The sequence below is a fragment of the Musa acuminata genome, chromosome BXJ3-1 (genome assembly GCF_036884655.1).
Source record: "Musa acuminata AAA Group cultivar baxijiao chromosome BXJ3-1, Cavendish_Baxijiao_AAA, whole genome shotgun sequence".
Classification (NCBI taxonomy): domain Eukaryota; kingdom Viridiplantae; phylum Streptophyta; class Magnoliopsida; order Zingiberales; family Musaceae; genus Musa; species Musa acuminata.
Window position 1 is genome coordinate 2,656,483 of NC_088349.1, and position 24,277 is coordinate 2,680,759.

At 39.1% G+C, this 24,277-nt stretch overlaps 3 protein-coding genes across 7 annotated transcripts; all 3 read left to right on the forward strand.

The window, feature by feature from the left end:
* The first annotated feature begins 1,051 nt into the window (after positions 1-1,051).
* On the forward strand, positions 1,052-6,206 carry LOC103989724 (beta-fructofuranosidase 1-like). Its single transcript, XM_009408671.3, has 8 exons — positions 1,052-1,640; positions 1,787-1,795; positions 1,890-2,767; positions 3,411-3,572; positions 3,649-3,884; positions 3,970-4,057; positions 4,696-4,894; positions 6,088-6,206. Exons 1-8 carry the CDS (start codon positions 1,274-1,276, stop codon positions 6,159-6,161), a joined length of 2,013 nt encoding a protein of 670 aa, XP_009406946.3. The 5' UTR covers positions 1,052-1,273; the 3' UTR covers positions 6,162-6,206.
* Positions 6,207-8,290: 2,084 nt separating this feature from the next.
* Positions 8,291-12,181, forward strand: LOC103988498 (probable methyltransferase PMT17). Of its 4 annotated transcripts, none has more exons than XM_065134810.1 (6): positions 8,291-8,625; positions 8,759-9,411; positions 9,501-9,711; positions 9,839-10,136; positions 11,009-11,470; positions 11,728-12,181. In XM_065134810.1, the coding sequence occupies exons 1-6, from the start codon at positions 8,619-8,621 to the stop codon at positions 11,951-11,953; spliced, it is 1,857 nt and encodes a 618-aa protein (XP_064990882.1). In that variant the 5' UTR covers positions 8,291-8,618; the 3' UTR covers positions 11,954-12,181. The 4 variants fall into 4 exon arrangements, with proteins under 4 accessions (XP_064990882.1, XP_064990883.1, XP_064990881.1 ...); XM_065134811.1 differs by having other exon boundaries at positions 8,295-8,625; positions 11,003-11,476; positions 11,728-11,867; XM_065134809.1 differs by having other exon boundaries at positions 8,296-8,625; positions 11,003-11,470.
* Positions 12,182-13,765: 1,584 nt separating this feature from the next.
* On the forward strand, positions 13,766-20,564 carry LOC103988488 (protein ENHANCED DISEASE RESISTANCE 2). 2 transcript variants are annotated; one of them, XM_009407012.3, is made up of 4 exons: positions 13,799-14,006; positions 15,517-15,619; positions 17,395-18,366; positions 20,281-20,564. In XM_009407012.3, coding segments are annotated over exons 3-4 (945 nt in total). In that variant the 5' UTR covers positions 13,799-14,006; positions 15,517-15,619; positions 17,395-17,422; the 3' UTR covers positions 20,282-20,564. The 2 variants fall into 2 exon arrangements, with proteins under 2 accessions (XP_009405285.2, XP_009405287.2); XM_009407010.3 differs by lacking the exon at positions 15,517-15,619 and having other exon boundaries at positions 13,766-14,006.
* The last annotated feature ends 3,713 nt before the right edge of the window (positions 20,565-24,277 follow it).

Sequence of the window (24,277 nt, forward strand, 5' to 3'; positions counted from 1 at the left end):
ATCGATCTTAATGCAGATGACCCCTCGAAAGCTCAACACTTCTACCTCAAAGCCATCTTAAGCATGCCTCGAAGCAACTTTGAACACTCTTACACTATTGGGTTCGGACCACGTCGGATTGACTCAAACGTCGATGATGATTTTTCCTATCAAAACTATGCATACACTTAAAAGATAGCTTTATTATAAACCTTTGACATTTGATTTCCACCGATAATCAAATGTGTTTTGAGGATTCAACTTAATAGAAGAATTATATAATGGTAATATTTTCATTTGGATAAAAAAAAAACATGATATGGAATAATTATTGTGTCGTATCCCCTTATCATGTTTCATCCAATTTAGCTCATAACTATCATAATATCTTTTTAAAAAATATATTTGTTTAAAAAAGTTAAGTTTTATTTATTTGTTAATGATAGAAGATAAGATTTCCTCAACTATACGAGGAAATCTTTCTATTATGTTGAGAAAAATCCTCTATTCTGTTGAGGGAAATCCTTCCTTTGTAAATTATTTTTATCTTTTATTCTTTCAGCAATTAGCAGCAGCGATCTGTTATTGTTCTACTCACGAACCTATTCAAGATTGAATCTGTTATAGGGTATGATAGAAGATAAGATTTTCTTCAACTATACAAGGAAATCTCTTTATTCTGTTGAGAAAAATCCTCTATGGAATCCTTTCTCTATAAATAGGAGAGAGACATTAACCATTACTTCAATAAATTTTTTAATAATTATTCTTATCCTTTATTCTTGTCATCGGTTAACACTTTCATATGCGAAATTATAATTCCTTAAATGAGGAAGTTTTATTAGGTATACAAATGATGATGGTAACATACGTAAGTAACATACGTAGCTCTCACGTGAGATCTTTCGTAACCTCTATTTCCGTGACGTAGACAATTTTTTTGAAGGACATTTCTAAAGACAAAGCTCGTCCGTACGGAAGTCGTCACGAGAGCGGTATCTCCCGGTTCGTGTTCGGTCGTGTTACGCTTGAAGCCACGAAGGAAATCAGGATACGAATTTGTGCAGGACTCCTATTCTTCTCCTGCGTCTGCGACGTCTCTCGCTCCTATTGCTCGTTTTGGTATCGTCGTCTCCTGTCCACACACCCACCTTCTATATTTACACCCCTCGACGGGCCCGGCGGCTTCCCCTCCTCCCCATTGAATTGGAATCCATGGCCACCTTATAATCCATAGGGAGGGGCAGGAGCAGGGGAAAACAACACAGAAGGAGGCCATTCCGCCACCGCTCCCATGGATCAGTCCCTCCCTTCCCGATATCCCCCTCTCCTCGCATCCTCCTCCCCAGACTCCTCCGCTACCCGCCGACTTCGCGTCCTGGCCGTCCTCATGGCGGTGCTCTTGGTTGGAATCGTCTCCGTCGACGTCATCGTCCGAGGCAGAGCTCCTCGTGATAGGACGGCACTCCGCCCCACGGATGCCATCCCCCGCTCCCGTGGCCCGGCTGATGGCGTCTCGGAGAAGTCATCCCGCTCTGGCCTCTCCTCATCCGCCACCGCGGGTGTCAAGGGACCAGAAGATTACTTCCAATGGACCAAAGAAATGCTCCAATGGCAGCGCACGGCCTTCCATTTCCAACCCCTCGACAACTGGATGAACGGTCCGCTCCTCCGCTTTCCTCTTCCTCTCTCTCTCTCTCTCTCTCTCTCTCTCTCTCTCTCGATTTGTAGTCGTTCTAATTGCTGACTTCGTCTTCTTCTTTTTCTTCTCCGATTCCCTTGTCTTCACGTCTCTTCCATGCATCAGATCCAAACGGTGAGAACTTCTCCTTTCCTCACATCTGTAGTTTTCTTTTCGAGGATTGATATGTAAGCAGTTGATTTCTGACCGTCGATGTTTGCCGCGGCAGCGCCGTTGTTCTACAAGGGGTGGTACCATTTCTTTTACCAGTACAACCCGAGCAGCCCGGTGTGGGGTAACATCACCTGGGGCCACGCCGTCTCACGTGACCTCGTACGTTGGCTCCACCTCCCTCTCGCCCTCGTCCCCGATCACTGGTACGACTCCCGCGGCGTCTGGACTGGCTCCGCCACCCTCCTCCCCCCGGACGGTCGCCCCGCCGTCCTCTACACCGGCGCCACCGACGATTCCGTCCAGGTGCAGAACCTCGTCTTCCCCGCCGACCCCGCCGACCCGCTGCTCCTCCGGTGGTCCAAATCCGACGCCAACCCGGTCCTCCTCCCCCCGCCCGGTGTGGGTCCGCAGGACTTCCGCGACCCCACCACCGCCTGGGCCGACGCCACGGGATCCAGCTGGCGCGTGGCCATCGGCACCAAGGACGAGTCCCACGCCGGGATCGCTCTCGTCTACCGCACCACCGACTTCCTCACCTACGAGCTGCTGCCCGGCGTGCTCCGCCGGGTCGCCGGCACCGGCATGTGGGAATGCGTCGACTTCTACCCGGTGTCGACGGGCGGCGTGGCGGCAGGGGAGGGGCTGGACACGTCGGCAGTGGCCGGAGACGGGGTGAAGCACGTGCTGAAAGCGAGCATGGACGACGACCGGAACGACTACTACGCCATCGGGAGCTACGACCTGGAGAAGAACGTGTGGGTGCCGGACGACGCAGAGGCGGACGTGGGGATCGGGCTGAGGTACGACTGGGGCACGTTCTACGCCTCCAAGACGTTCTACGATCCGGCGAAGCGGCGGAGGGTGCTGTGGGGGTGGGTGGGGGAGATGGACAGCGAGGGCGCGGACGTGCGCAAGGGCTGGGCGTCTATTCAGGTACGTCGCGCGTGCTACCTAACAACCGTAGGCGTATCATTAGGGCTCGCAAGTCTCTGAACACACTCCGTACCCAAATCGATTCCCTCCGGACCAAGCAAAACCTAGTGGGTCCCTTTTCCGGATTGGACCCAAGGCGCGGACAAAACAGAACCGGAAACCGGGATCGTTGATCCGCGCCCGTTCGCCGGTCGATGTTCGCACCTGCAAACCGAAGGAAAAAAAACCGGCTGATTCGGCCGGTTGATTGGTTTGGTATCGTAAACTGCCTAACAGACTGTCCGTTGTTCGAAAAATCGACATTTGATATGAAGACAAATATAAGATCAAAAATAATTTCATATAAGATAAAAAATGACATTTGACGTTTGGATTTCTTTTAGCATTTTCATATGTTGAATCATCAGACCCCCAACGCACATAACTTAGGTTGGAAGCCAATCATGTACCGACCTGTTGCCGAGTGTTGCCGCTCCAGAGGCAAACTGAGCTGGCGTAGGACCTCGGCGTCTCGCTGCTCGCTGCCTTGCAAGATAACCGAGTCGGGTAAACGGTGCAAACCAAGTTTTCACCAGTCGCTCACGTGCACACTGTTCACCGCTTTCCATTTCCTTGATCGATTCGATCACTGTTGTCATGGCAGGCCATCCCTCGGACGGTGGTGTTTGATGTCAAAACCGGTGGCAATCTGATCCAGTGGCCGGTGGAAGAGGTGGAGAGCTTGAGGATGAGCAGCAGAAACTTCAGCGGCATCACCGTCGCCCCTGGATCCGTCATTCCTCTCGATGTTGGCTCGGCCACACAGGTATCAGACTGGCCTCGACGAGGAACGTGTTACCATTTGGATCTCCGGCTGAAACACAGAGCTTTCCTTGTTGCAGTTGGACATAGAGGCTGAGTTTGTGATCGATGAGGCGGCATTGATGGCGACGACGGAGGCCGATGTGGGCTACAACTGCAGCACCAGCGGTGGTGCTGCTGCGAGAGGTATGCTCGGGCCATTTGGGCTTCTCGTCTTGGCCGATAAGGCCTTATCGGAGCAGACCGCCGTCTACTTCTACGTGGCGAGAGGGAGGGACGGTCGCCTACGCGCCCACTTCTGCCAGGATGAATCGAGGCATGTACTTCTTACCTCTGTTGTTCCATTTGCATCGATAACATGCAGTTACAGAGATATTTAACTTGTGAATGCCGAAATGTAGGTCATCGAAGGCGAATGATATCGTGAAGAGAGTGGTCGGCAGCACAGTTCCCGTGCTTGATGGTGAAAAGTTGTCATTGAGAATACTGGTAAGTAACTATCTGGCTCATTGGAATAGGAAATATTATCTATAACACCCATTACTAGCCAATAATTCTATTTCTATTTCATCTGGCACATATTCTAGTTTGTACTATACTTGCTGAAGTATATGAATCATTCCATTCTGAAGCACTAAACAATTGTAGAGTTTATCCAGAGGCAAAAGAAAATTCTGTATCCAATGTCAAAAGGTTCAAATGTCATCACAATTAAAAGTCCACTGTCATAATTGAAGTCAACAAATCTTAAATGTTTGTTGTCTTTAATGATATTTTCATTATCTCATCCATTGAGAATAACTCCAATATTACTTCTTGAACAACATAAAATATGTTTTCCATTAATTTGTAATTTTATTGTGACCTGATTAGAGAATAATTGCATATTTCACAAATTATCTGCTTGACCTCTAATTTCAGATAACCAATGGCATATTAGATTGTTTTACTACCATGTCTTCGGATCTCCACATTAAAAGATAGAATAATGTAACATAAACCTCCTTCTTTTTTCTTTGTTAATCAAATGCATTCGCAAGAATAAAAGTTTGTTGTAGATTAGACATTACTTGCTTTTGTTTTCTGAAATATGTTGTGAAATAAAGGTACTGTTATTAATCTTTCAGGTGGATCACTCGATTGTGGAAAGCTTTGCTCAGAAGGGAAGAACATGCATCACATCTCGTGTGTATCCCACTGAGGCAATTTATGGAGACGCAAGAGTCTTCCTCTTTAACAATGCCACCAACTGCAATGTGGTAGCCAAATCCCTCACCACGTGGCAGCTAAACTCGACTTACAATCATCCCTACTCTTCTTCCAAAGGTTTCTCATTGCTCAGCACACTATAATTATGCTATTTTTTCTCATATATTGGTGATTGTGTCTACTACCTGTTTTTTATAATTGTGTTTATTTTGTGGTGCATTACATCTCATCATTGTGTAATTGAGCTTCCTAAATGATAGCAGGTAAGATTTGAGGATTTTCCTTAAGAGTAGAAGGATTTTCTCGTAATAACAAATAAGATTTTTCTAATTATACGAGGAAATCTCTCTAAGAAAAATCTTATCTGTTATCACTAAACCTTTGATTACATGTAATTATATATTTATTTTTCCAATTTTACACCTCACTTACATGTATTATAGTATTAATTAACTCATCATCTATTGACTAAATTATCCTCGTACAAAAAAAAAAAAAAAAGCTTGATGGCTATAATGTTCGCCACCAAGAAACAAACATAGGAATCAAGCATTAGGCTAATGGAACCAATCCATAGGAACAAATCTCACTTGGCAGGAAAAGGGTACAGTTAAAAAGTACTACCCAGAAAATTAGGTTATTTTAACTGTATTAATTTTTTATATTCATTTATTTTGATGATATAAGTGGATTTGGTAGACTATTAATATCTAGGAAAAAAAATTAGGAGGATCACTATTTAACTAAGAGATCTAAACAACAATAATTATTATAAAATAAAAAAATAAAAAAGGAAAACAAAGACATATACATAAGAAAATGATAATAATAATAATAATAAAGAAAATAAAAGCTCCATTTTATTGTTTATGTATATTTAAATAACCAAATTGCTTCTTTTTCAGAGGGGTTTAATCGATTGATTCATTGATTGATAGCGTGTAATTGTTGACCCGTGTAATATTTCTCCAAGTTAATTTTATTTTAATTATTATTTTAAATATCAAATTTGGAATAAGCATGTATTTTATGTTAGGCTTGAATATGATGATATTAAATAGACTTATATTTCATTATGAATTTTAAGGATGGTAATCATTAGGTTTAAATTCACGAAGATAATATTGTAGCATTATTAATATGATATATGATACAAAAAAGAAAAGAAAAGATGAGTTGTTCTTTATTCTTCTACATATGAATATAATTATACAAAATACATATAAATTATCTGAATGTGTTGCACTGGTGCTTACCCGACCTACTGATCATTTTCTTTAAATGCTCACTACACCTTCCTTTCTCTGCAGGTAGTTCGATGGACTGCGTGTTGCTGGTCCAGCTTTGGACATGTCTGCTGGTGTTCTTTACATTAATGTTATGATGAAGATATGGATATTAGAAAAAGTATGACTATAGAGATATGAGACAATTTTGTGATATCTTTATTTATTCATTTATTCATTCGCTCGTATGATAAGATCAATTTTTATCTCGATGACTAAGAGTTAGGCTAGTTAAAATAAATCACCTTTAACTGGTCTAATTCTTGTGGACTTGTTATATAATTAATAACTATATAGTAGAAGTTGCTTTTAATTAAAAAAAGATAAAGAGATAAAAAAAAGGGATTAAAAAAGAGAGAAAAGACGAGTGACGAAAAGAAACTCATAAGTCCATAAAATAATTCTTCATTTTTAAGTAATATTTAAGTACATTTAAATTATATTGTTTTAAAATATAATATATTTGATAATGATATTATTAATTATTGATTTTAAAAAAACCAAAATTTACATAAATAAGTTGTAATTTGTTTCTTTTCCTTGTCGAATCTTCACTTCCAAAAAGAAAGATTCCGCTAAGATCCTTATCAGAATCCAACAACCCCTCCCCAATTGCTTTGCTGCGTCGTGTGCACCTCCAAAAGAACATATGGCTTTCTCTTCTGCTCCCCCTTTTTTGCTGCTGCTACTACTACTACTAGTTTCTTCGTCCTTTAGCCACCATCGGTAGAGATGATGGAGAAACATGATCTGGAATCGCATCCTTGTACCCCTTGGCCTCTTAGCAATGGTAACCTACCATCTTTGGCTCCGCCACCGGATCATATGGCATCCCACCACCACCGTCACTGGCATCAACGCCATCAGTCGCCGCATATGGAGGTTAGCACAGTCGAAACCCTCATCTCTCTCTCTCTCTCCAAATCTTTCGTCGTGGGTTTCGACAGTCCAGACGTCGAGGAACAACATGTTAGCATCGACGTCGATCACGCTCAGCTCACCGATCGCGGTGTTGGTGACCAACGCCGGACGCGGCCTGCGAGGGCGACACGAGCGAGCTCGGGTTGGCCATCAAGTTCGTCGCCATCCTGCTCAACGTGCGGTCGACACGGTACTACAGCCACACGAGCATTCTTGTGACACGAGAGGAATGGGTGGTGTTTCCTGGCTTAGCCTGCACAGCTGACGCCTGCACTAGAAGACCACCCCGCTATTACGCGATTGCATTGAGGAATGCGACATTTAAAGCTGCATTAATATTTTATTGGGTCGACATTATGGTGGATTTATTTTAAGCTTTTGATGCAATTTCAAGCTCGTTCCCTTCTATTATATTAACTTTGGGGTCTGAATTATATTAGTGTAACAATCAAATCTTTTGAAATTAATGGTGGTCTTTATTGATTGAAAAATTTCTCAAGAAAACCCTCATATTTATCAAAAATATTTTTTAAAGAAAAAATTATTTACTCATTAAAATCAAACTAATTATATATTAATTTATATAATTAGTTATATTTAGTATTTCGATCTTTACATTTTCAAAAGTTATATTAGAATGAAACATTAAGATTTTATACAAAATTAAAAAGATAATTTTATAAAATTAAAAAATATTTTTTTTTATTTTGTATCGAGATTAAATGTTTTACTTTGATAAGTATAAAAATCTAAATGTAAGTCTTAAAAATAGAAGGAAGATAACTAATTATAAAAGATAATTTATAATTAATTATATCCAAATCTAACCACTCAAACTGATCAACTGGACAATCAATTATATTATTTTTTGGTAGAATTATAGTGTTTTAATTCATCCCACCTCACTTAAGTAGCTTAAAACGTTCATAAGAGCCACATAATTTGTTCCGCGAATTAAAATATTATAACTATATTCAAAAATACTATAATTATTGATATTATTCGACTGACTGAATCACAGTATATATATTTTCTTTATATATGTGGATTTCGAATTTTTCTTATTTTTCCGGAAACATTTTCTTTGGTAGGCGAGCTATCAATACATATATTTTCTCTTCAAAGCGTGGTGGAGAGACACCAACATGTCGGATAAGTACAGTCCCGTGTGCGCTTTCATGACGGTTTCCTCGTATTATATTCTGTGTGAGGAGCTGTCGTTTCTCTACATCTCTCTCCTGCACCCTCAAGCTTAAGATTCTCTCTCTCTCTCTGTGAGATATGATTGCTGGTTCTAATTCATAAATCGGTGCATTCCAACTCTTGTTTGGTTGCGGTGAGAAAGGGGACCAGAGTGGTGGTGTTGGTGTCGTAGCAGAGGTTGCCGTGCCGTTCTCCTTCTGCTACTGTTCTGATCCTTATCCTTCTTTTGGTGTTTGTTTTCCGGTCGCTGTCATGGGAACTCAACATTAGTGACCTCTTCCTCTGCATCTGATTAGTTTCTTGTGTTTGGCTTTGGTCCTTCTTCCACATTCTTTTACCAAAATGAGACTTTGGTTCCTCCTTTCTGCCGTGCACACCATTATGAGATCTTGAAGTGCTCTCTGCTACTCATCAGTTCATCAGTCGCGTTGATGGAGGGTTTGAAGGCCTTGTTTTGATAAATATTAACATTTTGGTATTTTGTTCTTTGTCGGAAATGAAAAGTTCATCTTTTTCCTTCAAGTGTTTGATCTTTACCTCTCGACTCCCACTCTCCCTGGTTGTGTTGCAGGTTCCATGGCTAAAGAGCACAGCGCAACATCTAAGTTTCATCAGATGGAATCAAAAAGGAGGCGCTTTGCTTGGATTCTTTGTGTGAGCGGCCTCTGCATTCTGTTCTACGCCATAGGTTCTTGGCAAAGCTCCTCCGGTGTGTCCTACAAAGTCGGATGCCGCAGCATCTCCCCCGGTTCCGCTTCTGCCGCCGGCCTTGATTTCCAAGCTCACCACCCGGGCGGCTTCAACCGCACCTCACTTGCGACGACGGACTTCCCAGCTTGTGACTTGAAGTACAGTGAATACACCCCCTGCCAAGACCCGAGGAGGGCGAGAAAGTTCAAGAAGATGATGCTGAAGTACCGAGAGCGGCATTGCCCCAAGAAAAATGAGCTTCTCCACTGCTTAATCCCTGCTCCACCAAAATATAAGAATCCTTTTAGGTGGCCTCGAAGCAGAGACTACGCTTGGTATGACAACATTCCCCACCGGGAGCTCAGCATCGAGAAGGCTGTCCAGAACTGGATTCAGGTTGAGGATGATCGGTTTCGGTTCCCAGGTGGTGGCACGATGTTCCCCCGCGGTGCTGATGCTTACATTGATGATATTGATGCTCTCGTTCCATTGAGTAATGGAGATATCAGAACAGCATTAGACACTGGTTGCGGAGTAAGGCATCGTAGCTTCTCTTTGAACAATTTGGTGTCATGATTCCTTGCACATTGAGATTTTTCTTTTGGTGCATTTTGGTACTGGAGGTTGCAAGCTGGGGAGCTTATCTTCTGAATAGGGATATCCTGACAATGTCATTTGCTCCGCGAGATTCGCATGAAGCACAAGTTCAATTTGCACTGGAAAGAGGAGTTCCAGCCATTATAGGTGTCATGGCGACAGAGCGTATTCCATACCCGGCTAGAGCTTTCGACATGGCTCATTGCTCGCGATGTTTGATTCCTTGGAACAAATATGGTTGGTGTTTCTTACACTTGTTCTTGGTATCAGATTCTAGTAGGCATTTCATTTGCTAATTTGTGCCAAATCTTTGGACTTGGAATCAGTTTGCAGTTTTAATTGTATCGGCAATTCTTGTCATCAGATGGACTGTATCTAATTGAAGTGGATAGAGTATTGAGGCCGGGTGGCTATTGGATCCTCTCTGGTCCTCCAATCCACTGGAAGAAGTACTACAAAGGATGGGAAAGAACACAAGATGATCTAAGACAGGAACAATATGAAATCGAGGATGTCGCAAAGCGACTTTGCTGGAAGAAGGTGGTCGAGAAGGGTGATCTTGCAATCTGGCAAAAACCTATAAACCACATAGAATGCGTACAAAGTCGGAAAGTTTATAGAACACCACACATCTGCATAAATGACAATCCAGATTCTGCTTGGTGAGATTTCTACCGCTTTTACTTTACATACTTTGTCAACCTGCACACTAATCATCTTAAAAATTTGATACTCATTTTTAACCATAGGTCTGCATGGTTATTAAGATAAGAGTAAGCATTGGTTTGAGCTTAGACACCCTTGCCAAATTGTTACAAAAAGAGAAAAAAAAAAAAACTCAAACTACCGATAATTTTTATTCAGTCGCATATTCATTCTGGTTAACTTAAATTTGCTCAGTTGCCTTTTGCTCATCTTGTGAGGTTAGTAATAATTCTGTGAAGCTTTGTTAAGGTTGACCTTTTGGTGTGTCTTAAACTAAAGCAGGATCATCATGTGTGTTTGTAAACAGTAGCAGAAAACCAAAGGGATCGGAATCAGTGTTTTATCGTTATCTTACACTGCAGAATCTGATATTAAGGACCTTGCTTGAATCCAGGAAACACCAGAAGAATTCAATTTCTTGGATATTTGTTCTTTCGGATGTCATTTTCTTGCCAAAACTCCGAAACAGCTTAAATAAGAAGAAAAAAAAAACCTAGTAAAAAAATAAATTGTACTGATTCAATTACAACACGATGGAATTGAACCTACTGATATTGGAGTACAGATTCTGCAAAGCTCCAAAACAGCTGAAAAAACAATAATGAAGATAAAATTTGAAAAAAGATGAGTTACACTGATTAAGATAGAAGAAAATTAAACCTAAGGATATATCCTAGTAGAAATTAGGATACAGATGTGCTACCAAGTAATAGTAAATATTCAGACCTTTGGCCTAAACAATGCTTGCTTGTTAATAGTAAATTTCGGATGTCGTTCCTGAATTAAGCTGCTCTCCATTACTTATCCAACAAGGTCTTCTTAGGTACAGGAAGATGGAGACATGCATAACACCATTGCCAGAAGTGAGGAGCCCTGAAGAAGTTGCCGGTGGAGCCTTGGAAAAATGGCCAGAAAGAGCATTTGCTGTTCCTCCACGAATAAGAAGTGGATCTGTTCCGGGAATTACAGTCCAAAAATTCCATGAGGACAACGACTTATGGAAGGAGCGATTGGAGAACTACAAGCAAATCGTTCCACCTCTTACCAAGGGACGGTACCGAAATGTGATGGACATGAACTCAAACTTGGGGGGTTTTGCAGCTGCACTGGTGAAGTATCCACTCTGGGTGATGAATGTGGTTCCTGCTGATCCAGCAAGAGACACACTTGGTGTGATCTATGAGCGCGGCTTCATCGGCACTTACCATGATTGGTGTGAAGCATTCTCCACTTATCCAAGAACTTATGACTTGATCCATGCAGATGGAGTTTTCAGCATTTATCAGCACAGGTAAAGGTAGTCTTTAACATCTATCCTTTTCATCTTCTGACTTAATTGTGTCTTATTATCACAATTGACATGTGCTAAGGAGATCTATAGATGTCATAATCAAGAACTTTACTAAGCAGCCGACCTAAATAGTTGGGACTTTAACTTCTTATATCACAACTTTTCGGAGTTTCAAGCTGCATTCTCTGGAGGTGTTTCATCAAAACCTTGCATAATTCTATTATCACTTACAGAAGTTTGATTAAAACTGTTTTCAGGTGTGACATATCAGACATACTGTTGGAGTTGGACAGGATGCTGAGGCCAGAAGGAACAGTGATCCTGAGGGACACCATGGATGTTCTGGCGAAGGTCCAGAGCATAACACAAAGAATGAGGTGGAAGAGTCAGGTAATGGATCATGAGAGTGGATCCTTCAACCCAGAGAAGATCCTTGTGGCTGTCAAGACTTACTGGACTGCTCAACTCACCCAGCAACAGTGATTGTTGGCAGTAAATATCCTGAAAGCTTCAAGTATGCAATTGTATGGAAATTGAAGGAACTGTAATTGTGGAATCAAGTGTTACTAATTGAAATCCAAGTGAAGTGAGAAGTGTAATTGTTATGAGTAATGCTGATTTCTGTCTGGAATATGATTTGTCAACTCTCATTGAACATTTTTCTGTAGCTTTTTTATGATGCTATTCAACAATTGGCAGAAAATTTTCTCATTTTTCTGGACTTCTTTAAATTGCTTCTAGTTTAAATGTATGTGATGTAGCTTTTGGGTAAGGTGTGAATTGAGCTATCTTTCATATCTTCTCTCTTCTCCCTTTTTCTTTCCTCAGATCCATCTCTTAATTTTTACAGTGCATTAATTATATTGTCATGTAATTGTTTATAGGAAACCAAAACCAATAATCTGATTTTAACTAAAAATACTCTATAACAATTTAAGTTTTCCTTGCACCTTTGTCAATTTGTTCATACTTGAGGTAGGTACATCTTCAAGTCCTAATCAAATTTAAATTACTTCTAACAAAAAATGAAAAGCCATAAATAAGTATTAACATATCTGTTAGCTATTAACAGTTCAACTTTATTTCCTTGGGGTAACAAGAATAGCTAATAATCATATAAATTATCTTCATTAATCTTGCCCATACAGTTTTCTAGATCTAATTGTTTGTGAACCACTATGTGGCCCGAAAATGAAACTTATTCAAAAATATATAAATAACAAAAAATCATGATTAAATATTGTTAACACAAGACAAGTTTGACACTCATTGTGTTGATCTATATAAAATTATGTTTGGACGTTTTCGAAAATATCCCTTTGATGCTTAAGTTAATAAATGATTCGGACATAAAGGTTGTGGTGCACTTTCTCCCGCTTAACTCTATCCACAGTGTGTTAAATAGAAGATGCCATAACCTTCGGTGCACTTTGTCATATGTTAATGATCGTGTGTTGATGACATGTCAATCATGTGAAGTCAAAACGTTAGATTATCTTAAATCGAGATATTGGTCATCCGATACCAAAGTATTGATCATATTTGACATCAAAATGTCAATCACATCATTATACTTATATCATAATCTAATATTGATAAATTACTTAAAATATCTTCCATAATTACTCGACCATATCAATTTAGTTAGTTATTTATTTATAAGATATCGCATGATAAACCTTATAATTATCTTCGTTTTCACTAAAGAAGAGCAAATACGATAAGGTCGTTGAGCCTAAGTCGTTTAGATAAAATGCTTAAAGTTAAATTAATGATAATAACTCTACTCAAATCATCTCTCTTAAATGTCTTAAATGTACACCATTTTCTTCGTTTTTGGGGAGATGTCAAGCTTTATTTGGATAAGGAGATGTTAAGCGAGAAGAGTCCGAAGAGCCCCCAATGAGCCATACGAAAACAACTTGGTAAGTCATACGAAGAAGGGGATGTGTCCCACCATGCAGCAAACACTAAAGCCATTACGACACGCCATGCATGGTGGGCACCACCAAAGTACTGTGTTGTTATACGTGGAACAAAATAGGTGGCACGCAAGAGCCTGTGGCGTGGACGCAATAAACATCGATGTTAAAACTGTAGTGAGGAAGCGACACAACACCGCTATTAAAACCCGTTATATTCATATATAACGGGTTTCTGTCGGCTAACGGTCTTAATTGCCAATTTGATATATACGTAACGGGACGGTAATTAACAGTTCGGACGGTAGGGTGCCCGTTTTGCCACGTAGGTGACGCGGGTTTCGTTACCTATGTTTACCCCTCTTAAAGTCACCGCTCCGCTCAAATCTCTCGGCCCTTTCTACAGTGAGTCCAACTGCTTGTTGGAATTCGAGCATATTCCGTCTCTGGTCGTCTCGTGTCCCCTCGCCTCCTCTCTTTCTCCATCGACTGACGCGCAAACTACATCGCTTGTTTGTCCAAACAAGTTAGATCTTTCTGCTTTCGCCTCTCTTTTGTTTGGCTCCGATCGCGGCGTCGCTGCTGGTCGAACAGATTTAGGGTTCTTCGAAAAGGTAAATAGTTTGTTGCCCTCTTTATTGGAGAAATCTTTGTTTGACCTAAATTTAAAAGTACTTTCTTTTAGATTTTGCTTTTAGCCGTAGTAGTATTTTGTTGGGACGTGGGTGTAGATCTTGATCTTGAGGTGCACGTCCTGATGCAGAGTAGTATTAGATACTGCTATATTGGTAATCACCTTAGCCACCTTAAGCTGCGCGTGCTTGTTGACCCAGTCGGTGCCGGTGTTGACCGGTTGATGTTGAGTAAGAAGAGGAGAGGACATGAATGAAAATTTGTTGGGGATAACAAAGAGCTACGCTTAGTTCATAGATGCATATGAGCTAAATATTAGATAACCTTGCTATTTCCTTCGTTTCTGAATCTATGGGGTAATATAAGATTGCCTTATTAGCTCCTTACCTTCTCCTTTATATGTCTTTGATACGTTAATGGCCTTTGCTACCAACAACCTAATTGCTTTGACTCAAGTCTCTAAACCACAAGGTCCTACTCCTAAAATGAAAAACATATATACTCATAGTGGCTTGGAATTTGGTTTCTTGGAGCTTGATGGATTGAAACTTGAGACTTCTCTTGCCTCAATGCTTTCCATTGATCTTTTGATTTGTTTCATGAAAATTATGGTTCATTAGGAAGCCCTACAAATCAAGTTTCCAATGCATCAAACGGAGTGCAGTTTGAAGTCTTCTATGCATAGTTATGACTTATGATGAATCTTGTAAGTCATATTAATGCAGTCGAAAATTAATTTGAGATTAAATTTGATCTACCCTTGCACTACATTATCCTCCTTGCTTGAGAAAGAACTATCTGCTGGTTGCCTTTATCGTCGGCGCTTATGATAAATTGATAAGTCTTGAATATTAAATATGGAGTTTGACTATCGAGAGGAACTTCAATCTTGTATGCTATCATTAAGTTTCTTGAAAGCTCGAAAAAGATCAATTTCTTCTATGCTATTGTCTGATGCAAACCCTTCAATGATTGAAACCGAGCCTCCTGGACCTTAACGTGTGATTTTTTGCACCAAACAAAGTCATACTTTCACCATGAGATGCTTTGTGATGTTGCATTTCTTGTACTTGTTTGACTAGCCTATCAGTCTCACTTAAACCAAGGCCATGATCATAGTAAATATGATGACATTGATAATCAAGGTCTTCAGGTGTAGAAATTTGTTTTTATGTTGCTATTGGTAGTTAACGTGTTATAATGGCTTTGACATGATGATTTCATCTACGGGATCATTGGTAGGATGAATTATTGCATGGGTCCTTTCGGAGTCAATAACAACAACACAACTAGTCATAATGTCCCAACTATTATTTTGTCATTAAGATCAACATATTTCTTTAAGAAAGTATCTCTGGCTATGCATTCCAAAAGATACTTTGCATAGATAATTTCTTATCTATGAGTTGATAGGTTGTAGAAGTATTCTAATGGAACTTCTTCCTTTGGTAGTACAATTCCATGCCAATATACTCTTTTGTACTTGTCTAGTGGTAAGCTTTGTTGCGCCAGTTTGTTCTTGGAACCAAGTTGATTTGGTGCTGAACCTGCTTAAAGAAGATAGACCATTGAGGCATTGGGGATTTCCTCAAGGGTAATGTCTTTCAATTCCTCCAAAATAACTTCTACTTCGCGTCGAACTTCTATGGGCTGCACGTGTATTTTAGCAACTATGTAAATGCAACTTCACGTTCTTCACTTTCTCTCATAAATTTGTTCTAGGTAAGAAAATTGTGACCCTCCCATTGTTTTAAAGGTTTGGGAATGAACTCCTTGCATGACAAAAGCCTAAGTTTAATTCTATTCATTTTAGAAGTATATTGTTCTTTCTACCATCATGGATGACACCTATCTTATCATCATTAGTTTTCCCAAGATTTTGTGACTGACATTTATTGGTATGACATTGCACCAAATTTCATCTTTATAAAATTTTCCCTTAAGAAAGAAATTAGGCGTCGTTTATTCCTCATTCCCTTTCTTGAACCATGATATTTTGCATGATCTACGATGTGACTATTTTCAACTCGAACTTATTTACCATGTCTTGTAACACAATGTTCTTGCGATAGTCACCATCAGTAATCAGCAAACAGACCTTGCCTTGAGACTTGCAAGGGCTCTTCAAAATGTTTTGTAGCTGTTCATTGTTATAATTATCCTGGAGTGTAATGACTCTATTGCCAAGTGCTCACCTTCTCTAGGTGCAATTTTTTAAAAGCTTCTTTAGTTTCTCCATCTTACCTTGGCTTCTCAAGGTTTTCAGCGTGCTTTTTTTTTTCTTTCTTACTTGACGGGATTCACTTGTGTCTATGCTTGTCTTTTTGGGCACATTCATATAGCTTCCTACTTGTTTAAATTTGAAACAAATAGGGGGCTGATTGATGTGGTTAAAGTGTCCTCCATCATGAGTATTAGGAGCCTTCATTTCGTTTTTCATGGTTCCACTAGCATTGTCATGAGTAGAGTCTCCTTAAAAGATACTGCAAGTTAACAGTGACATCTCTCTTTGCTCCAGATTTAGTTAGTCTTGCTTCAACTTCCAATACTAGTTGATAAAAATTAACTAACCTCTTATGGATTTCCAAAACCAAGAAAATTGAACTGAGATAAAACAAACTCTGATAGTATATTAAATGAATTAACACCTCGAAGTCAGTGTGTCTTCTTTCTTTGAGGCAGGGACACCTGTACAGGTGACAGTGAAAACATTTGAGGGATGGAGTATAATAGAGACGGCAAAGTTGAACTCAACTTGTGCTACATTTAGCAGTTTACTAGACCATTATTGATGGCCTTTTGCCCTCAATCTCTCTTGTTTCTAAGCAACTTGGGACTAAATTAAAGCTTATATCTCAAAAGAAAAGTTTGTCTGTTATCCTCTCCAAATCTTTCTTAAACAAGCTTTACAACTTTCAGAACTAACTCTTATTAGCTTGACCCATATCATAATCATATTAGGGCTTTTGGAGGCCAATTAGACTTTGTATAGGATTTTAGAAGCCTTCCAAAATTTCCACAAAAAACATTTAAAAAAAATAATCATATTATTTCCAGTCAAGGTTGGACTGAAACTCCTCTCTTAATCCAAGTAGAATAAGGTCGTCTCTTTAGGACTTGGTCTGACTTTTTAGTAAGAATCTGATTATTGTCTCACTTTTTAGTAAGAATCACTTAGTTACCTTCTCCTGCAGCCCCGCTAAGCCTTAAACTATGAATTGTCAATTGATTCCACTGTCTATATCTTGCTTACAAGTAACCGATGCTGATTAGTTTTGCATGCACATGCACTCAATTTGTGTTCAATTTAAACCTGCTTTTGCATATACATGTTTGCTTATTTATTTCAATATTTATTATACTTTGTAGGTACTCTTTAATTTTGTGTTTCCAGCACATGGCTGGTCCTGATTGCGAGAGAGATTATTCATGGATAGAAAAAGTGAAATCTGGAGGTTCAGTTGCTTGCCTTGAACCAGAAAACTGCTCAAATGGTTGGGCCACTCCCCCAGGTGATAAATTCATGATTAGAGGCCCCAACTACCTCTCAGACAAGGTGAAAATACCTGGTGGTGGGTATATTCTAAAGCCTCTTGGATTTGATTGGATAAAAGGCCCCACAAAAATTGGCAACCTATTGAGCAACACAAACCACCGTGTAAGAAGAGCTATTGATGATGAAACTGCAAGAGGTAACAATCCCTTTGTTTGGGCCTTTAATCTACAAATTCCCTCCAAGGATAATTATAGTGCAATTGCATACTTTGTAGCACTTGAACCTATACAGGATGGTATTCTTGTGGACAAATTTTTGAAAGGTGATGACACATTTCGAAATTCTAGGCTTAAACTGATAGCTAATATAGTCGAGGGTCCTTGGATAGTTAGAACTGCTGTTGGCGAACAAGCTATCTGTATACTAGGAAGAGCTCTTTCTTGCAAGTACATGTCTGAATCGAACTACTTTGAGGTAGATGTGGATATTGGATCTTCAATGGTTGCAAATGCGATTGTTCACTTGGCATTTAGTTATCTGACAACACTAACTGTAGATTTAGCATTTCTTATCGAGAGTCAGACTCAAGAGGAACTTCCAGAGCAAATTCTTGGGGCTGTAAGGTTCTCAGAGCTAAATCCAGATTCAGCTGGCCTACATGAGCTGTCATCTGAAGTGGGTTCTGGAAGTCTGCAGTCATCTCTACCTACAAGATTGTGGAAATCAATTGGGCTTGGTTTACCTCAGCTGTTACACCTTGGGACTCAAGACTTCTCTTCCCCTATATCAGATAATGCCAATGGCGGTCTGCACTCAGAAGCTGATGAAAAGAACAATGAAAATTGGTAAGATGTATGTGCATTTCATATTTGCTATTTTTTTGGTTTTAGGTAGCTTCCCAAATTGAAATATGACTTTCACAATTGAAAATTATTTAAGAACTATACAAACAAGTTTTGTTGCAGAAATTGTACTATTCCTATAGTAGTATTAGTTGTAAATGCAATGTCATGACTGTGACAACCTGCATCCACTTGCATCAACTATATGCTGGTTTCTACTTTTGTTACTTTCAACATGAAGGTAGGCTTATGCATAGCACAGTGCCTGTCAATCCGATTATTTATGTTACATGGATATCTGTTGGTACTTCTTGGATATGATTTTGCTACTTAAAAGAGTATGCCTTTATCGAAAAATCCTACACCAGGAAAAATATTAAAACAGCAGCCTGGTGATGTTAGTATCGCAGAATAGTCAATACCCCCTCATGGTTGCATCATACATAACTGATTCTATATCAGCAACTGTAGCAGTCCTTGCCCTACCATACTGACAGTGTTAGTAACAAGAATAAACTTTAACGTCCAAGATGCCAAGCTGTTATTAGTTTGTATCACCAGTAGCACACATACTATCAATATGAAATATCACAAGAGCAGTGTCATTCATGGGCTCTATTAAGTTATTATTATTTTCAACCATGTACCTGGACCCACCTCCCCAGACAACACCAAATTTTAAATGCTGATCAAGCCAATACATGCCAGTTGGTTGTTATCGGTTCATGTTTCTTATTTTATTCAATGATATAGAGTGGTGCAGCTCAATATACTGCCTACTATATTAGTAACATACCAATCATATAGGTTATAGAAATTGGTTATGACCAGTGTTTAACACCTTGTATTGTGCAAATTGTTTCTATGATAGTAGTTGCCCTTTAATAAGATATGACTTTATGCCGTAAATAATTCACATAGTACAAGTTTTGGACTCATATATTTGTGATGTGTGCTTTTCATAATGAATGTATCATCTGTCATGTGCAATAAATCATGGATCATGTGTTAAGGAGTTTTTTACATGTTCATTTACATATGACCATAGTAGGTTTTTAAAATCATAATTTAATTCATTATCGAGGCAAAAACAATAAAATTATAAGATTTAATAGTGATTTTAGATGCCCGATATTATACCCTGGTGACAACCAGTATTAGTACTAGACCGAGATTTTAAAACTTGGTATCATACAACAAAACTTGTTCTTTGTAGTTTCATTCTTGTTGAGTTTAGTATGTTGTCAAGAATTATTATTGTTCCTTCATAATTGACCTTTAGCAACTGTAGCTCTTCTATATGGATGACATGTTTTTATTGAACAGACAGAATCTTCTTTGTTTTACATGTTCCTGGGTATAGTATCCTACTTTTCTTTTGGACCACAACTAATTTTAGAAGATGGAGAGAATTTTCACCTTTTAATACTTTTCCTATTGTATGTATATATTGGAATTTACTTGTATTTACTATGTCATCAGAGAACATAACCTTTTAGCCCTTAGATACTGTTCTTGCTCATATATCTTGGTAATCAATAGTTTTTTTTATCTTCAACAAAAATTCTACCGATCAATTTTGTTTAATGTGGCACTATGCCTTTTAAATATATTATACTTATCTGGTTCCATATGTCAAGATCTCGGTGATCCTTGGAGCGGGTTATTTGTGGTTTAATTGATTTCAATCGTCAAAATTTGGTGTATTGGAAGTATCTGCATCCTGTTGTGCCCATCTTTCTTGGGGAAAAACCCAAAAATGCATTTTTAATGCCTGAAGCAACTTTCTTTGCAAATAATTACTACTCAAAACTCATATAGGATGTATCAGAATATCTTCTGAACTTTCAGGTGCTTTTTTCTTTTGATGTTTTACATTTTCTGACATCATCAAAGGAATATATTTATTCTCTGCAGATTCCATCGGGTGTTGGCCCTAAAATTCTACCGGAGAAACAAGAGTGATGGCTCAAGTAAATATCGTCTCCCGGAAAAAGAAGTGTCCGTGGTAAAATATCTAGTTTGTCTATACATGAATTTGTCATTAAATCATTCGTTGGATTACTCTGTGGTTGATATAGTTATGTGATTTGAAGGCTTTGTTGAGCTCCTCCTTTTTAAGCCCACTGCCTTCTTTATGTAGATGGTTGCGATACAGAATCATGAATTAATTGTTTATTTTATTTGGGCAATTTGTTTCACTTTTCTGTTTGTTACACTCCTAAGTAGCAGAGCATTTTAGGCCAACTTTAATGTTCTCTGTGCTATCAAAGAAAAGCATTGCAATAATGTCTGATGAAAACTCAGCTGTTCTTGGCAATGACTCTTCATCTTACATCATTGGTCGAAATGGCGTTATTGTGATTAGTTTTGATGTATTTTTCTTAGTGACTTCTTTTGGCAGTTCAGAGCATCGGTGGTATTGGATGTTCGATCCTTCAGAGTGGATACTGTCCCTCAGAAAGACATACCATTAGTACAACACCAAATAGCATGTGAAACTTGTAATTGGATTGGTTATCTGCTTTAACATTGTGCCACGTTAACGCACCCGAAAAAAAAAAGAAGGAAAACACATTGTGCCATGCCCTTTTTCCTCTGTTAAATATAGGGCCAACCGATGCACTTTTAACAATCTAGATTTTGATGCAATCTTGACTCACTGCAGGCTACAAAACTCCAAACAAGTTCAATTAAGTTGAAGAACCGAAAAGAATTGGTTGACCCAATGGATTTGCTATCTGTACTCACATCGTCGGTCTCGAGGGTTATATTTAATACACTGGTCTTTGTTTATTTTTTGTTAAAACATTCGAAGGAGTAAAATTTTGTCTCATCGAGTAAAGTAAATCTCTAATCGTTTTAATCATTGTACTATCGTTATTTCTGTTACCTATTCCTTCGAGTAGAAAAGATATAATACCGCATACTGATTTCTTCATTTTTTAGTTGAGTACTCTTGCATCGACCCAAAGTTTCTCACTTTTGACTATTTTGATGAGAAGTTCATTGACATTGGTCTTACGAAGTTTCTTTATCTTTGCCCTTTAGTCTTGTCTCGGTTCTTGGAGTTTACCTCTGTATTCTCCATCTCTTTGGTATCTTTCACGACTAAGCGCTCTCCCTCTATAAAAGTAAGGGATCGATGACTCTATAGAAGTCTCATCTTTGTGGTATCATAACACTACTATGCCCGTAGCTTTGTTGCCTCGTATTTATATTTTTTTCTTCATAAACGGTAAATACGCCTTTGCAATACTATAGCACTCATCTGAGTTCACATTCATTCTAACCGATGCTTGATTTTAGGTAGCTAAGTCTCGTTGGACTTGTCATTTCCTCGCTCCTTTCGACCATCTACTTTAAAACCTTTGTGTTTTCCGAGTAGCTTCTCTTAGTCTATAGAAAGATAGATTGTAACTCTCAAAGACCTCTTCCATAATATTGAAGGGCTCACATCAATTCTGCTCTTTTTTGTATCCTTAGTAGCAATGTTTACTTACTCGGCTTTATCTTCTGATTTATTGGGCTCACTTAAGCGAATATGAGCTTTGGAGCAGTTCAACCCTCTAAGTACTCTGATCATACCTTTGTATGATTAAGTCCCCCCTCCCTTTCCCCCCATGAGAGTCACTAGCACTTACACTTGAAGTTCTCCCTTGCTGGCACATAATCCCTATATGCTGAAAATCAATACTTTCATCCGACGTAAAATTTGATGCACGCATAAGACCCACCTTTGTGGTACCATTGCATTCATTCATTGAACTCATAGCCATTTTTATTGTCATGTTATTTATCGAAGTAGAGCTCAAAGTAGCTCCTAATTCTCTGTATGATCAAGTCTCTCGTGGGACTTGTCTTGTGTGCATTGCATTACTTCGAACTATTTCATTGCGATTTATTGCATAATGTCACCTCCTGGTGATATCTCCATTATATTTTGATCTTTGTAAGATGAACTCAGATTGTGATTTTTCTGTGTGGCATATGCCAGCTCATCGTAGGGCCTCTATTGCCTTTGATTGTATTCATTTATTTGACAATCGAGTTTCATTCACCCACCCTCGGATTATACCTAAATGAAGCGCAGCTCTAGGATAATTTGTTTCCTGGCAATTCTCGAAGTCTACCAACTTTGCTGATATTGGTGTGTCATTATCTAGATTCTAGGCCCTTGCCCCTAGAACAATCTCCGTTACATACTCTTTCCTTCGAAGCAACTCGAATGATAACACTATGACATATTCTTCAAGAATACCCACCTTCACATCCTCTTGTCTTATGCCAGAGCCTTATACTTAACTTCGTCTCTACAAAGTTGAGTTGCTTTAGTTCCTCTCCCAAATGCTTCAGTAAGATAAGGTGCATATGCCCCGAAGCTCCGTTTGACTTTGATACCATATAGGTTGAGTCTACTCCTTCAGAATGAGATACTTGTGAAATGATATGATCTTGCCCTTACCTCTACAGGAGTTTGTATTTTACTTTTGTCCAGGGAAAGTTTTGTGCTTTCGCTCTGTTCCATCTTCTATGTCAACTAACTTCATGCGACTTGGGTACTTCACCAAGTTCCACCCAAGTTGTTCTGCTCCTCAATTTGCATCTAGCTGATGGTGGCCTTCATTTGACTTTTGATATTTATATTATCTCTAAGTGTGCCTTCATTTGATGTTGTCTTGGGTTACTCTCTCACTTTATCTCGTAATGTATCTACTAACGTATTACCTCATGTGAGATCACGTAATGATTTCTCGTCACTCGCTCAGTCCATTGAGCTTTATGGACCTATTGTCTTCAGATACTCTTTAATATGTGCGATTCGTTACATATGATTCTTTCTCTAAAGAACCATGATTTATCCCTCCTAAATATTTATCCCGTTGGGATAACTTTTCTCTTAAAATCCTTCCCTCTAAAAATTTCAAAGACCATTATCCCCTTGGACTGCTCTGTCTTGTTGAACAAACTATGTCATATTCTGTTACTGTGAATGCACTTGCTAGATTGTGACTCTTTACCAATATAACTCTCATTGCACCCCTCAAGGTTTAGTAAGATGCTAAATTTACTACACACTTTAATATTCTATGAGTGTATTCTTCTCATGCTAAAGAGAAAAGTTTTAATACTCTATGATGTCGAGTTTTAATTATCTTAGGACGGTTACATATAGCTTATCATCCCTATACAAGCCCTTATATAAGTACCAAATTCTTTGAGTTAGCAATTTCCCTCACCTCTGTGAGCTTTGCACAACTCTTTCGGCCACTGAGCAACCCATCCATCCTTATATAGTCTCATTATTTGTCAAGCGTCTTGGTTGTCTTGAGCACCATCAAGTTTGGTTGATAATATTGAGCTATAGCTCGAACTCAGTTATCACAACCGTTGTGAGCTATGCGTTCTTCTCACTTTGCTTGTTCTTATGGTGCATCTCGTGCAAAGGGTTAACCATTCCTCTGAATGCTAGTCTCAAATACTCGCTCTTCTAAATGATTCATTTCCTTACATCTCAAAACTTGTTTCTCTTAAATGATTGCACGTGTTAGGTAGCCTGAATGCAGCTCAATTAGGTCTCTCACGTTTGTATATCAAGTGTTTCTAAGTGTATTTGTCCTGCTTTTATACTATCTATCATAGACTTAGTTAATTTTGCCTAAATCGTGCGACACCCTTGGATGTCCATTTGCAAAGGGTCAACTTTTCCGAAATCTCTTATGGTCCCTTAAGGACGTACAAAAGAGAAGACGAGCTAAAGAAAGCATTTAACTCAGGATTCCACAAGCAATCATTTCAGCAAATACTTGATAGATAATATACATCATAAATATAGATTTCACAACCTCTGAATAATGGTGCGACAAAGGGTCCAAGATTGTTTGTCATGGCCAAAAGTCGCTACAAGTGCTAC

Bases quoted from the DNA above. Each gene is read 5' to 3' on its own strand.
- LOC103989724 (XM_009408671.3), top strand. From the start codon at position 1,274: ATGGATCAGTCCCTCCCTTCCCGATATCCCCCTCTCCTCGCATCCTCC. The intron at 3,573-3,648 runs GTATCAGACTGG...TCCTTGTTGCAG, and splicing joins ATGTTGGCTCGGCCACACAG to TTGGACATAGAGGCTGAGTT. The intron at 4,058-4,695 runs GTAAGTAACTAT...TTAATCTTTCAG, and splicing joins AGTTGTCATTGAGAATACTG to GTGGATCACTCGATTGTGGA.
- LOC103988498 (XM_065134809.1), top strand. The intron at 10,137-11,002 runs GTGAGATTTCTA...AGGTCTTCTTAG, and splicing joins GACAATCCAGATTCTGCTTG to GTACAGGAAGATGGAGACAT. The intron at 11,471-11,727 runs GTAAAGGTAGTC...AACTGTTTTCAG, and splicing joins TTCAGCATTTATCAGCACAG to GTGTGACATATCAGACATAC.
- LOC103988488 (XM_009407010.3), top strand. From the start codon at position 17,423: ATGGCTGGTCCTGATTGCGAGAGAGATTATTCATGGATAGAAAAAGTG.